Source organism: Ischnura elegans, chromosome 3 (genome assembly GCF_921293095.1).
Source record: "Ischnura elegans chromosome 3, ioIscEleg1.1, whole genome shotgun sequence".
In the NCBI taxonomy this organism is placed as follows: domain Eukaryota; kingdom Metazoa; phylum Arthropoda; class Insecta; order Odonata; family Coenagrionidae; genus Ischnura; species Ischnura elegans.
In genome coordinates, this window is record NC_060248.1 from 47,006,537 (window position 1) to 47,022,401 (window position 15,865).

At 36.2% G+C, this 15,865-nt stretch overlaps 2 protein-coding genes across 4 annotated transcripts in view; both read right to left on the minus strand.

Moving 5' to 3' along the window:
• The window catches only part of LOC124155729 (lon protease homolog 2, peroxisomal-like), a 39,322-nt gene extending 33,300 nt beyond the window's left edge, over positions 1–6,022 (minus strand). Inside the window, exons 1-4 of the mRNA XM_046529791.1 lie at positions 5,706–6,022; positions 5,528–5,621; positions 5,134–5,332; positions 2,678–2,787 (exon numbers count right to left, since the gene is read on the minus strand). Of these exons, the coding sequence (XP_046385747.1) occupies positions 2,678–2,787; positions 5,134–5,332; positions 5,528–5,621; positions 5,706–5,812 (510 nt within the window). The 5' untranslated portion in view covers positions 5,813–6,022. The remainder of the gene's footprint in view (positions 1–2,677; positions 2,788–5,133; positions 5,333–5,527; positions 5,622–5,705) is intronic.
• A 3,499-nt stretch (positions 6,023–9,521) lies between these two features.
• Positions 9,522–15,865, minus strand: part of LOC124155730 (transcription factor AP-2-beta) — a 419,283-nt gene continuing 412,939 nt past the window's right edge. For all 3 annotated transcript variants that reach the window (XM_046529793.1, XM_046529792.1, XM_046529794.1), the window contains 3 exons: positions 14,212–14,353; positions 13,583–13,754; positions 9,522–12,948 (listed from right to left, as the gene is read on the minus strand). In XM_046529793.1, the coding sequence (XP_046385749.1) occupies positions 12,826–12,948; positions 13,583–13,754; positions 14,212–14,353 (437 nt within the window). In that variant the 3' untranslated portion in view covers positions 9,522–12,825. The remainder of the gene's footprint in view (positions 12,949–13,582; positions 13,755–14,211; positions 14,354–15,865) is intronic.

The following is a 15,865-nucleotide window of genomic DNA, read 5'->3' on the forward strand; positions in this document are numbered from 1 at the left end:
CTCATTAATTTCAATTATGCCATCTAAGTGTACAGTATTGTCATAAAAGAATGGAATTAAAAAAATATATCACTGCAAGTCTGTTATTTGATTGACCTGTATGGATAATGATGAGGGGGAGGAGGAAGAGGGCAGTGTTGAACATCGTTCCGAGAAGAGAGCCAGGAAAGCATGTTCTCTCCTTCTAAGGCAATAAGCCGCCATTGGAGAACAGCCCAGGTCACGTATGTTTCAAAATGTCACACGGCATTATTATTTTATTCTTTTATGTGAAACTAGCTGACCCGGCAAACTTTGTACTGCCTAACAATCAATGAACTTACAGTTTGGTTACACCATTTATAAATAAAGAGTGGCTGTATTGTTTTTTAACATATTTGATTTATTATAATAAAATAAGGATACGAATTCAATGAAACTATGTAAATGAGTATCAAAATTGCTTGCCAGAAAGACATTTTCTTTATTGAATTTACATAGGGTGGATCGGAGCACGTTACGCAGATTTTTTTCTATGAATTTTTTTACGTTTTAACTTAAGAAATTTTGTGCATTGTAATTTTATAAAGCAGCTAATGAAATAAAAATTATACGCATTCAGTTGTTGGCTATTTGTGTTATTAACCGTAAAAAATGTTTTTAGGTCCAAGTCTGTTGCGTAAACTTGGCCCGTTCACCGGGCAGGTTAAGGCAATGCTAGACCGACGCTTGACTGATGCTCAAAATCGTATAAGAAAAGCCCCTATGAAGCAGCATTCGTATCAAATGACTTTAGGTGCGCCATTTATAGTACCTGTGTTTGGAAAAAATGCACTGCATAAACAAGCTGCATGCATAAACACACCACGGTGTGCCCTACACATTCGGGTTTAATGTCTTGCATCAAGCACCTTATGATATACAACACTTTTGGTTTTGTTATCAGGCACAAAATAAAGAGAATGAAGCTAAATAAATATAGCAAATTGAAGCAGTGACACAGCGAGGGGGGTCTCTCATTCTTGGGGGATAAAATCTCCCCAAGAGCTAAGAGAATTTTTTTAAAATTTTGTAAATAATATTAGGGGGACGGATGAGTCAAAAACAAAACATACATATTTAACTATTCACACAGCCGAAAAACCCACCATTTGAACCATTTATCTTAAAAAATATCTGAGGGAGGGCCCCCACACCTCTTGCTTACCTTGGCAGGTTTTCTATACCCTACAGACCCACCAGTATTAGCTGAGCTTAAAACCCCTCTATCCTTAATTCCTAACTGCACCCTTGAAGCAAAGGAAGAAATACAGCGGATGGTTTACAGACTCGTAAACATACCACATACAATTGACCATGAGAAAATTATGGGTTTTCATTAGCACATGAGCACAAATATCACAAAAACTGGAAGACTGACCATGCGATTTTTTAATCATTATCATGAATGCAACACGAATTGGAAATTGAATTCGTTTAAGCTAAAAAGGGAAAATAAGTCAGGATCATGAAATCATCGGAATGAGAAATTCCTCATCTTTGAATTTTCCTTTGAGTAAAGTCACGTGAATCACATTCATTATCAGTTTTTTTAATTACCAAACGAGTTCCGTTGGATAGTTTTGGTTGGTTTAGGTTTCGAAAGGTCATGAAAGAGCCTACCTTTAGCTGTAAATCATACCTTGGTAAGCCAGGTACATCCAAGGACTTTAAATATTCAGATAGATAGTTGGTGATTTCGTCTTCGTTCGTTACACAGTTAAAAGATGTGAATTCATGCAGAGTACAAACTATTTGATCCTGATATACCTAGTTTGAGTCATCCACATCTACGTTCTAGGCCGTCAAAATTGCTCGTTCAATCAACCATTTTTTATTTTTGTGGTGATCAATCATATTCTGGAACACTTTTTTTATGAACTCACCTTCCAATGAAACTAATTTGCAAACATTCTGAGGAAGTGAAATCAAACTGCTCGATTCCTCAACAGGAACACGGACATTACTGATTGTCAACAATTGCTTGGAGATTTGTTTGCAAACACGGTAGTGAAGTGTCAACTCGAGCTGGGCTTACAATTAGCTTGAATTAAATTATTTTAATACAATTTCAATATTTTGAATATATTAAGTAATTAAAATGTTACATTGCTATGAAGTTCAGTTATTAAATTGGTAAAAACAAAACAAATAATTTAATTTGAAGTTTTGACCAAATTATCAATTGTTGTGCTACCAACTCCTAAAAACATATCCCTCAGAAAGAGATGAATTTTTTTGTGAACTTTTCCTATTTTTTAATGTTCTATATGTTATCCAGGGCTGAGATGAATCCTAAGAATCTAATATCATTAAAATCGGTGCAGCCATTCTCGAATTAACCGGGGATCTTGCCCCGGCAAATTTTATAAGTAGTGACTTTTAAGTTTTTTAAGCATTTTAGAAGAGTCATATGATCAACATGAGAACCCTGATAACTCGAATCTCGATATCTGGACACTGGGGAAAGTCGACATCCCTTACACATTTTTTCCTCACAGCCATAGCAAATTTTTGAGGGGGCTCGGGCCCCCTCAACCCCCACCGAGTCGGCGCCACTGTGAGTATGGCAATGTGCTGAAGCAGTGCTTCACCAAGTTTGTCAGAATGCATACCACAGATAACAACTCTACTTATTATGAAAGAGGCATTTACTTACCCTGAGTTTTCCAACAATTGGGAGAGATGCATCAGAGAGTTCAATTAGCTTAGTTAATTCATTCCTAAAGTTTTCAATCAGCTCATTTAATTCCGGGTTTTCATCGTTCACTGAAAATTTAGAGAAAAAAATTGAATCAATCAATACAAGACTCTCACAAGAGACTCTTTGATTACTTTTAACAAACCATGTAAGAAGTTAAACCAAAATCCCTTGGTAGTTAATATGTATGTATTACCACAGTAGGTACCATCATTTTGACATTTTTCGGGCCTCTCTAATGAGTGTTACTTGTACATCTTATAAAAAAACATGCTAGTATTTCAAATATTTTTAGCCTTCCATTACACCCTCTGAAATCACACTATACATGAGTTGCAGGTTATCAGCTTAGAACATTGAATTACAAGAGGCTTTTGAGTCACATAAGAGTGAGTCAAGCTGAAATGCCGAGTCGTTATTTCATTGAAAAATTCCTTATTGAATCATGAAATTACAACAATATATGGGCTGATATCGTATTCAACTAGTAGGTGAAGGATTATCAACTCTTGCCAGAATAGTGAACAACAAATGTTCTCTTCCACCTCTCCTCGGCTTTGCCTGGTTTCCTATGCTTTTGCTGAAATGCAATCCAGGTATTATTTTTCATGGTTTATTAAATGAAAACATGGTCCAAGACTCAGAGTATTTTCCCAACAGTGTGCAAGTGAGCAATAGAATATTTGCAAACACACACAAGTCAAAGGAACATAAATTACCAGCAGGTTCATTACTTGAAGGAAATGAGAGACTTCTACTTGAAGGCAGATAGTCACATCCACAAAATTGTATTAGGGTTCACTAGTTGAGCATAGTAAGACTTCAACTAAAGGGTAGCTCATCAAAGGATAGTATTTATAAAATTTACATTTAATATCGCTAGTAAAGTCAATATCACTTAATATTTATATAAATGCTTCTACGGCTGTACCAGCAGCTCCGTCGTGGGAAAGGGAGGACAAAAGAGGTGCGTGGTTGCCACCGACTCTGCCAAGGCAACCAGTGGATGATTCATAAACTACCAGGGTACTATGCATCACGATGCACGATATGGCAACTGCACATGGCTTAGAGAGACTTTCTCTTTTCTGTTCCTTTGTTTTGGCTTGCCTCGCTCGGTAGAGCAAAAGCGACAGTCAGAGCTCAAAACAAGAATAAATATCGAAGGATATTGAATTTACTGCTGATATTTAATGTGTATAATCTACGCACTTGCATTACCTACATTCTGTGGCACACAACAGTACCAATATATTTCCAATTGACCCATTAGTTTCGAAGTTAGCAAAGATTTGTGTTGTTTACAACAAATCTATCAATTTTTGCGGTATAAACAATTTGTTTTCTGCAAATTGTCATTAATAGATTTGGATTTCTTACATCAAAATTCCAAGTTATAGGAATGAAAACTACTGAAATACCAAGTGCTCAAAGTTTGGCAACATTATTTTATGCACAAAAAATGAGTACTTTCTTTAGAAAAAAATTAATTACAGGAAATAGTATGGTGAGGAAAATGTTTGAAGTAAATGGTCCAACGTAGAAATAAATTCTCTATCATATGCTTTTTGTTACATTGAAACTGATTACCTCGTTTAGAAAATAGAGCTCCACAAACTCGGGTGTCTTGCTTTTTTTTACAGACAGTGGATGGGGTTTCAGTGGCAAAAAAGCAACTTGCTTATCACAGCACACTTCCTCTTGAAAGAGCCCACCGGCTTCTGACTTTTGCATCTCAATACTTAACCAGAGGATCTGAAATTCTGAGGCACAGCTCCATTTGCCAGGGTAGTATGAAATCATGTGGTCCATACTTAGGCTTGCACATAGGCCTACCAAGATCATTCAGGTTCTCACAAAACCGGCTAAGGAATAAGGAAGCCATTCTTGGGTCTTCCCATAGGGACTCATCAGGGCCAGATTTTCCTATAGGGCTACTAAGCTGAAGCCTAGGTTCTCAAGATCAAGAGGGGCCTATATTCATTCTATATTTTCGACTTTTTTTATTTACTATCCATGCCACATTTTTTTATAAAGGTTAGTACCAATCAAAAGATTTTTATATTAAAAATATTGATACATATCACAGTAATAATGTATTTCATTATCTCTCAAGTAATTTACAAACTTAAAATTGGTTTTTAAAGGGCTTTACAGGTGTAAGAGCCTAGGGCTTCTTATCATCTAAATCCAGGGGCTTATAGCAAACTTTAAGATAAGTAGCAATTGACTCTCATATTCCAGAAAATGCTCACAAATGAAAAGGGTTTCGAAGACAATTATAGCTAAATGCATTTTCAAAATATGTCCTGTGAGAAAATCTATCCTAGGATAGTGAGCTCACTGTGTCCGCAGTTTGGCATTCATGGCAATTTATTAACTTCATAGGTAACTGAATCCGAAGACTAACATACCTTCATTAACGGTGAACTTGTCCAGCTGTGTAACAACACCGACAACGTACGGCTCTTCCATCACCACTTTTTCTAGTCTAAAACGGCATATCCCAGTGACCAGTACGGTGTAATTGGTGACCGGCCAGTTGGTTCCTGTAACCTGAACGACCATCGCAGCCGTGCCAATGGGGTGAAGAATGCCAAGATCATCAGGACCCTGAAATCAAAGAAATAACGAAGTGGACACGATAAATATAAAAAACATTATTTATATTATTAGATACATACCTACAGCTATGGAATGAAAACGTATTACGACTGGTACAGGATTCCAAAGAGGAAGGACTTACGCAAAAGGCAAAATGAAACGAGCGAACACAGGACGTATTGACCCACACCAAGAAATACTTACAACGTCCGTGTCATTTCCAGGTTCCCTAGGAATAACACCAATTATTGTACTGGCTAAGGTGTTCTGTCTGAGCCTGTTTCTAATCATATTTATGCTGAAAAGCAAACAAAGATTTTAGCCTCTAAATACGGAAACAATACTTTCACATGCAGAGAGAAAAAACTGCTGCATATCTTACTTCCTTGAACTAGTCACTGATAATCTTTTGGATGCCCCTGGAAAGAGAACTTCATCGCTGATCACTAGGAGAGGTAATTTTCTGGGAATACTAACACTCGGCGCCATGACGAAACTAAATATCAAAAAGTGGCTACTTAAAGAATGATGCAGGCTAAAAAATAAAACGACAGCCACTAGGATCCTTTGAAGATAATCTTGGCTATATTAGATCACAAAATTGAATCAAACACGGATACATAATCACGTTTTCTATTTAAAAAGACTTATATTTACTTCACTGCTCTTTCACACTTGAATTTTGACAAAACACGTAAGACTTAGCGCAATCGCGCACCTCCCAGCGCATATGCGCAACAGACATACAGGGGCGCGCTATTTCAAACCTGTGTTTAAGGTAATCATTTCAATGCATGGATTCTTTCGATTCATTAATTCGGTAATAATCCTTCAATTTCAATGAAGATTTTAAACTAAAAAGGTTTAAAAAAAAAAGGTTTCTTGCATATATTGACGATCCTATCCAATTTAGCTTGTAATTTTACCAATAATGAGTAAGATACCTATGCTTAGATTAAGCGTTGCCATCATGCATGGATACTGTTTTTTTCAATTAAAGTCTGTCCCACCTATGAAATAAGTTTTAAAGCAAGGGTGTTGAGTTCTCCAATAAAAAAATAGGTGACAAAGGAATAGGTATCATAAAAAAATAATTTCATTTGATGGGCCATAGGTATATGTTTATTTATTCCATGCTAATCATGTACTGCTGAATAAATTACTTTTTAAAAATAAATTTAATGATACAAACTTAAATTTACTGCATCATTTTGAGTATACTGCCTATCACTCTACGTAGTGGGCTACCATGTTCCCTGGGCTGAATTATGGTGAGTAAAACAGTTTCAAATGAGGTCCCTTCTTACATAAAATGATGTTTCCTGGAGTCCCTTCTTACCTTCGTTTCTCAGGTATGTATTCCGTATTATGCAGTAGCTCTCTTCTTAACTAGCTTCCAAAATTGCTCCTGCTATATAGTCACCGTCTGGCATCACATTCCTTCCCTTTTGCCTTCTTAGAACTTTTATGCAGATGTTATTATTACCTTTTCCCACAACTGTCAGTGCCAAATCAATCTTCCATTTGAATGTAATTGATATGCAAGACTGGTTTTTACTTACCTTATTATTAGTTAATGATTTTTTTTACCTTTAATACTTCTGGATCAGGTGTGCAACAACCCTCCAATCGAAGGAGGCTTTGCTTGCATGGGGGCCCTCCCTTCTCCTACCCTCCTAGTTGTTGCAACCCTAGGTCATACAAATGGGAAAATAAATGTTTACTCAACTTTGTTTTAAATAAGGTGCTTAGGGTGCTGTTAAATCTTCTCCATGTAAAATTTTGGATGGAAGGGGCAAATAATTTTGCAAATCAGATAGTATTCATTAAAAAATGAGCAACCGCCTTTCATTTCTGGGGGAGAGGACTAACCCACACCCTCTATCCTCTTAACTCCCCTCAAATTTTTACACCCTTCAGCCTTTGGTTGGTAGATCACTTTCAGAGTGCTTTGTTTGAGTTATTTCTGGGCTATTTCCAAAGTGGAGTTAAGAGTAGTGAAGGCATTGTGGAGAGAGACCAGATATCAGTAAGTGTTTAATGAAATGCCTCCAATAGAAATAGTGTTAAACCTTCCACAAAAGCCCAAACTGGGATTAGGACTAGGTTCTCCTATCTATTATTCTTATTTTCCTATTCCATTCTATCAATTAAATTTTAGTCATCATTATGTATGGAATATGGCACCTCCAGATAGGAGAGTACCTATTCTAGCAGTTTGGGCTCACTTTTTTTTGTGTTATGTGGTGATGTCTCCAAAAGTGTATATTATAACCAATTACGAGGGCTTTTTTTTTCAACCTCGATTGCTCACCAAACACACCATACAAGCAACAGGCGCATACTGCATGGATATGGCAACTATACACATCCTTCGTACCACACGCCCAAGTCATTTCTGACCATAAGTTGTCAGGGTAAGTTAGTGCCAATCTCATTAGCTACACTGCCTCAAATGATTCTCCCACGAAGTGTGTACTGCGGTGCAACAGACGGAAAACTCACTGAATGGCTTCAGCATTGACTTGTCTTGACCTTTATGCCAATGAAAGGCAATTTTAAGTTAATGCAACTGCTCAGTGTGAAACATTATGCCCATTCCCATTCAAAACCAAAGAAGTGACATGCTGACTTTTGGAAATGTTCTGATCCATGACAACGGCCATTATCTCAGCTCTGATACAGCCCAACTGCTCCTTCAGCAATTTCAATGGGACATTTTCGATCACCTGCCGTGAAATGCTGATAGATCATAATTTGTCTAAGTGCCACATGACTTCCATCTTCATGCTGAAATGAAGATGTGGCTCCGAGGGAAGTATTTTCAAACGGGTGATAAGCTTCAAGACAAAAGCAAAATTCATTGGAAGTCATTGGTGGTAACATCCTATGAAGGAGGAATAGTAAAGCTTGTCCACCGGCATGACCAATTCTTCAGTTGCCGAGGCCATTGAGTTGAAAGGACAATACAAAAGTTCTCAATACTTAGCATTGAAATAATTTTTAATCGATCACTTTGTTTTCTGTTCATGACCTATTGGGGGTTGGAAAAAAATAGCACTCGTGTTATGAGAGACATTGTTCATCAGGGGCGCAGCTAGGAATTAAAGCTGGGGGGGTTTAGGTGCAACTAATACCGGGGTGTGTGGGGGTATGGAATACCTTTATCTTTAAAATTCCGCAATTTATTAATTTCGCACCTACCGGGGTATTCCATTACGTAGGTGCGAAATTAATAAATTGCGGAATTTTAAAGATAAATGGTTCTAAATGGTGAGTTTCATGGCTTTCTGAGGGATCTATTCATCCTTAAACTATTCTATTAGTAATATCAATCCAATTAAGTAAAATGGATTAAACTTAAAAATTTCTCTGAGCTCTGGGGGGGGGGGGGGTTTATCCCCCAAAACCCCCCCTCACTGCGCCACTGTTGTTCATCACTTAAAAAATAGCTACTAATGGCAAAATGAGAAACCTAATATCTATGCAGGGAAAGAAATTTTTGCCCTGTAAATTTAGAGCAAAAGCAACTTTTTGATCTACACAAATATGCTTATATTAGATAAAATCATATAATGTCATGAAATTTGATTAAAAAATATCAACTGAAAGTTATTTTTTTGATTGATTTTCTCCTCCTTTGAAATTCTCTTCTTCATTCTCAGTCTTGGTTGATGTGAGCATATTGAAAATGAAAATGATTTTGTAACTATCTGTTTCAATAAGCAGATTAAAGTCATTGTAGATGGATTCAGGAACTGCAGCAGTAGCATGAAAGTTATAATGAAATAATCTTTCTTAAGAATGGAATGGAATTTATTCCAGGTATAGTTATACACAATTCCAAAGTAAAAATCAATTGAAATGTAGCACTGTTTCAATTATCTGGTAAATCATTGCCATACATAGATAGAAATACACACATGATGACAAACTTTTCGATTGAAAGTAAATATTAACAATTATGCATGGCTTGTGCAATTCTTAATGTACACACATTCAAAGGAATATACCAACAATATCGTCTTACTAAAATTCGCAAATGGATCCTGATAGTGCTTTAAATAATTAGCCGTGATCTACACAACGTCTGACAAATGGCCTACTGAGCAACCTTAGAAGATATGAAGGAAACTATTAATGGCAAACTGTAACAGTAAAAAAAGACAATGTGCATATCCAATTTTTTGATAGCATGTTAAAGTAGAGGATTTGGAGATGATCAGTAGCTCCCATCCAATATGAAAGAACAAGGGTGATTAAGTCCAATCAAAAAAAGGAGATGTCATCCATACTTTCACAAAAGATTGCACTTGAAATAAATAATGCATGAAACCCACCTTTGCTCAAGGAGGCTCAATTATCTAGAGATTAAAGTACATGATATACATTAGAAACTATCAACATCACAGAAATGTTGTCAGTTGTTCCATGGTTACTGCTGTTAAATACTTAACACAGTAAAAAAACCAATGAACAAAATTATGCATTCAAAATCATGAGACAGCATAGCACCTATGCACCACAGGACAAAGATTATCTGTACAACAACTTTATCTGAAATTTCAAGCAGCATCTTTCTTTTTTCATTTGATGAATTGCATGGTTGGGATTCACAGTGACCCTCAAGTTTCCGCAAAATTTTATGACTGGGATTCATTAATGGGTCCTCTGTGTCAGTGTCAGTTTAAGCACTGAAAATTATGCCTATGACTCATTTGCTTTATACAAATATGTGTCAGTTCAAAAAGCCATTATAATAAGTACTGGATAAAAGCTAGGAAAATGAAAGATGTTTAAATTTTCGAATTGAAATGCGAGTAAACAAGAATTTTGACAAAACAAATGAATTTGATACTGACAGCTTTTTCAACCAACCAGATGATATAAATTTTAATATAACAAATATTTTTTGCTGTGTTTATCTTCCAACTAGAGCTTATAAACCCAAAAATTTGGCCCAGCATAGCAATGCAAAACAATATTTGAATCAATTTCTCTAGTTTAAATGCAGTAATTGATGCTGTAAATTTTGTTTCGTCATTTGCTAATGCTTGAGGTAGATTTCGCAGACAATCTCTGATAAAAGTTTGAAAAATTATGAGCAGGTGGAGCAAGTACATTACTTGAGCAAATACTATTAAACAATAATAATAAAAATTAAACAACAACATAAGGAGAAATTGATCTAAATTATATAACATAGTATAATCATTCATAACATGGGTGGGATTATGCAAGACTACCTGGAGAATGCTCACACAATGAGATATAAAACAAAGGTTTATAATTTTGTTGTCTTTGCTTACATGCCCATCAGCATGGCACATCCTGTTGTCATAAGCATTTTCATTCACTTCAACTGATAAAAAAATATAAACAAAATTAGGAATTTTATGATAGACCTCCTGAATGTGGGGAAACCCTATCAATTGCTTGGGTTGATAAATGTAATAAAATAAAATATATATCCAATATTTATATGAACAATATACAAATGTTGAAGAAGTTCTTTCCATAACTCTGAGGGAACAGATCATGAGATCATAGTCTGTCTGCAGCACCACTTACATATGTGATTGCATACATAAATGCATTATGTATGCCTTCATTTCTTCCTCAAGATGGAAGGCAATTGCCCACAAAATGTTTCTAGACTTCCTTTCAATTGAGAGATATTCCCTTCCATAATTCATCAAATAATAAGATCTATTCAAAGTGATCATGATAATTATTTCCGGTGCGACTCAAATTGTTCCCTTTATGTAATGTTAGTTTCCTAATTTACTTGAAAAACATTTTTGGCTGTCATTGTACAGTACTTCTTATTTTACCTCAAGGAGATTTTGATGTAGGCACATGGCAGCTCTCCCACTCAGTGAAATTCTGTATATTCCAGGACAAAACCATTATTAGAAACCATAATTGAGATTTGTAATTTGAAATGGTGGTCCTAAGGACATTAACAACTGCAAAAACACTTCAAATCCCAACTCATTGCTTTCTCTTTGCCAAGATATTTTATAAAAATCAGAATTAGCTTAAGGACTTTAACTCAATTTTTTTTAAAGAGGTAGTGTCTCAAGGGCTCCATGGAAAAGAGTGATCTTAGTTCTCAAGACTGACTTTTAAAGGTCCATTACCCAAAAGCTAATGAAGTTTCAAGTAACCACACTTGCCATTTAGATTAGAAGTCATATCACTAGGAATGAGCATTTGAAAAATTGAGGTAATTAAAAATACGTTCATTGAAAGTTAGATGAGCAGCTATTACAGAAAAGTGGATGCAAAAGTAACCAGGAAAGGAATAGAATTTCAAAATATTGACTGGATTTCGAAATCTTAAACATACTCCAGAGATTTACAAACGTTTATACCATCAACATATACTTTTATCCTTTGATTTATATTGCGATCAACTTTTTTTCATCTTTTTAACAGGAAGAAGAATTCTGGAATCCATATACATGTGACATTATTGCACTGATGACAGTTTAACTTTGTTTTTCATATCAAATAAAGAAATAAATATACTCTATGGGATGGAAGCTACAACTTTTTACTTTCTTCATTTTCAAACAGAGAAGGTAGCATCTCTTATACATTAGCTCCATGTCCATCATGCACAATACGCCATTTCCATTGATACTATGAATTTTCCTCTCAAAAACAGCTCTGTTATTTTTTTGAATAAAGTGTGAGTGCATTTCTGAGCAATAAAAATGACATAAAGTGAGAAAAATGACAGCATTGGAGACAAAGATAATTGTTTATAAGGAGTTATTTTTTTTGGGAGTGCTGCTTTAATGAGCAGTCATAAACCCAGCAATAAGAGATGAGAAGACCATCTAGGCCAAAACAGCAACCTCACATTTAAGTACACAGTCAAAGTATTTTTTACGTTCCTTTACCACTAATTAAGAAATAAAAACCCTGAAAGTTAACCTCCCCACAATATACATGCATACACTCATCCACTCGCACTCGTATATGTACTCGCTCACAACACCTTCAAAAGCCGCAATCGACGTTTTTCATCCACCTGACCACAATGGATGTCTTCTCACATAGTCAAAGTCGTACAGCACAACTAATATACATGGTTGAGGATGCAAGAACTGACATAGTTCCCTCTGTAAATGCAGTCATTTACCATTTTTTTCAATGGGTTCGATCAACAATTATTGCCACTGTCTGCTTTAAACACAACCATAAATGCCTTTTGCAACGAAACTTAGGAAAGGCAAAAACTATGACCCGCTTGCCACCATGACTCAGAAAGAGGCTCGCCGTTGTCCATTACGAGGAATATTTCCATCTTTCACCACACACTAGCTGATTGAGCACAGCCTCAACAACACAGCACACTTAAGTGTCTCCTCCTTTCATCAGCAGAAACTGTGGTGGGACACACGGTAAGTTCAAACGATTGATGGCAGAAATAAATGGCCACTACCACTGTTACCAGCTGCCCAGGCAAGAGTCTGGTAGGTCTACCAATTTCACTTCTTGTCTAAATCCTTAGGCTTTGAATCCATTGACTGAGAGGAAGTCACAGATGTGACATGTGCATTTCCTGATGGATACATTTTCTCCAAATGCTTCAAGGATTCGGTTAAGAAGTTCTGCAATACAAGAAAAATAGAAATTTTAGAAAAAAATGCTTGAGGAATTTTACAAAAGCTAATGCATTCCTCAATGGTTAAATCAGTGCCAAAAATCAAAAATTGTACAATTTATTTTTCAAGATTTACCAAATACACTTACTATACTTCAATTTTTAATTATTAATAGTTCAGTGCCAGGATGTACAAATTGGTTCATGCATAATGCTTCCACATTTATTGCTATCAGTCTTCCATTAGAAAAAGGTTTTTTAGCAGAGAATTCATGAATTTATTATTTGTAAAAAACGACTTGGCATAATTATTAAGGTCTTCAATTTTCAGTGAATTTTCTATGCATGTTTCACACTTTACAAATTACGCAATAATATCCAACTCCAATCCGCACAAACAGAAGACTTATATATCTAATTAAAAAAAAAGATAACAATAGCATAAATACCTATTTAAACTCATGAATGGATAGAAAGACGATATGGATTTCAAAAACTTAAAAAGTCAGTAAAATACGGTCGAAGGTGGAAGGCCGGTGGTTAAAATAAAACAGATCAGGATGAGTAAGATTTTAGTACGGAAAAAATATTGGACTAATCCTTCGACATTTATTTTGAGAAACAATTTCCAAAAGACTTACTTGTATTGCAGTTAGTGCAGCAACAATTGCTGGGCTCCCAAAGCCATGGGTGATTAGAGAAAAGTGGGTTAAATGCCGCTGAATACTTGGGTCGAGAATTATCTGTGGGCGGGTGTTACAAAGTGGAGATCGGTCTTGGTTCAGGAGGTCCATTAACTCTTTGGTCACTTGCCTGAAAAAAAAAGAATACAAAGGTAAAAACTTGCCAAGAAACAGATGAATAAAATATAGCTAATGTATCTCATTAAGCCTTGTGATGAGCCACTAGCATTTTTTTAATAATTGAGCATTGGTAATATTCCACTCCTCTCAGCGGCTAGGCATTAATAAATATATTTTTTTTTATAAACTCTGAACATATTAAAGGAGCTGCAATTAGCACGAAGGGTTATAAATATCATTACTTTGTCCAATAAATTTTCTCTGAGAGCTCATTTTAAGCGAATAAAGTTTGAATTTCAATTTATGAATAGCATACCTCCCTTTTTTCAGCAGAAGTGTTTCATAATAAATATTCCCAAAATAAGAGACATTTAGTAATTTTTGTGCCCAAGTATCTAATCAGCAATTTTTATTAGCAATGTTCGCTGGCACTTGCTTTTACATAACAATACTTTCACAAAACTTACTTAGTGGCGTGAATGACTTCCTTCCTGCGATATGACTCAGAGGGATCCACATGCTGGCGACTTAGGTACTCGGCCACTTGCCTCGCAGGGAACTCCGTCTCACAAACATAGCCAAAGTCCCGTGCCAAGTGGATAGCTTCACCTGAAGGAAAGAGAAAGTGGTAGATGATTAGTATGACAATATAAAATGAAGTCATTACAAAAATCAAAACAAAGGTCACTGAGCACAAGAGAATACAAAATAACTGCAAACATGTATGATGAAATTTGGTCATAGGCAATTTGTAAATATTTCTCAACATATAAGCTAAATATTTATTTCATAAAATTGAGTTGTAGGATCAAAGTACAATTTTCACAAACTCACTGTGAATACTGAAAACTTAAGTTATTTCAAGTATAACAGTACAAATCAATAGCTATTTACTTTCATTGCAAGGGTGGGGTTTAACAATCGATGACCACCCTCATCTACAATATATCCTATTTCTGTATCAGCGCCTAATCCAAGACCGAATTCAGCCATAGAGCAAGGGTCTGTCACCCCTTCCCATTGACAGGCGTCTGTTTCCCCATACTCTTCCCTACTACTTGAACTTTCATTACATCACATTTGTCTTCAGAACTTTCTCTTTTAATCGAGATTGGCTACTCAATAGAGCTGTGTGTTCAGAACAACTCCAACGTCTAGATTATGTCCCAGCAAATATCTCTCGTTTTTAAATAAGTCGTGAAATGTGAAAACTCTGCGAAATATGAATACAGAGGTGATTATTAGGAGTAATGGAGACCATTTTCAAGTTTAATTAATGTCATATCATGGTGAAATACGAATACACAAGTTCTTCATAATTTTCAAGGCGAGTTTCAGCAACTCTAAACGTAAATGTATTTTTAAGTATCTTACACAAATTGAATCTTAGGACAGTTGAGCTCATCAATTTGACCCCTCTGGACCTGACATTTGGTCGCAGGATGGGAAGCGAAAAGGAAAAGATGATTTCAGAAGTGAGCAGGAGACTGGATTTACCCATTTCGGGACAAGTGGCACGACGGGAGAAGAGTTAATGCGAGTGAATGTTAGCAGACGAGGATATTAATGGACGCTTGTGACGGAGCAATATTTTACTCTCTGTTGCGAAGGAGGGAGGGTGAGCGGGGAGACAGCAACAAGCGCGCGGCGTAAGAAATGCTCCAATGGGGTAGTTTCCTTCGTCAAAGAAAACGAAAGGTATTGATTGCGATTCGTTACGCACCATTACTGTGTTCATAATATACAAATTATTCGGGTTTAGAAATCCCAGTTTAGACGAATGTTAATGGTCAATTTTAACCTCATTTGAAAAAGGCCAGATTGGCGCCCATGCGATGCCACTCCAGGTGACGTCACAGGGACCTAGACGCTAAACGAGTAGTCCAGAGTTTTACATCGTCTGAGATTACCAATGCATGCATGTGGCAAAGAGCTCAGGGAAACATCTCTTAATAATCACCTATTAAAATTGCCTAAGGTCGTCCTAAGCTTGCTTTGTTTGATAGGATATTAATAATCCTTATTTAAGCCAAGCGCTACCTGCTAGCAGCCTGCATCGTAGCGGCGCTCATAGCCTCGCACCAAGACGGCAGCCGGAGCCAGAATGACGTCTCACGGGCT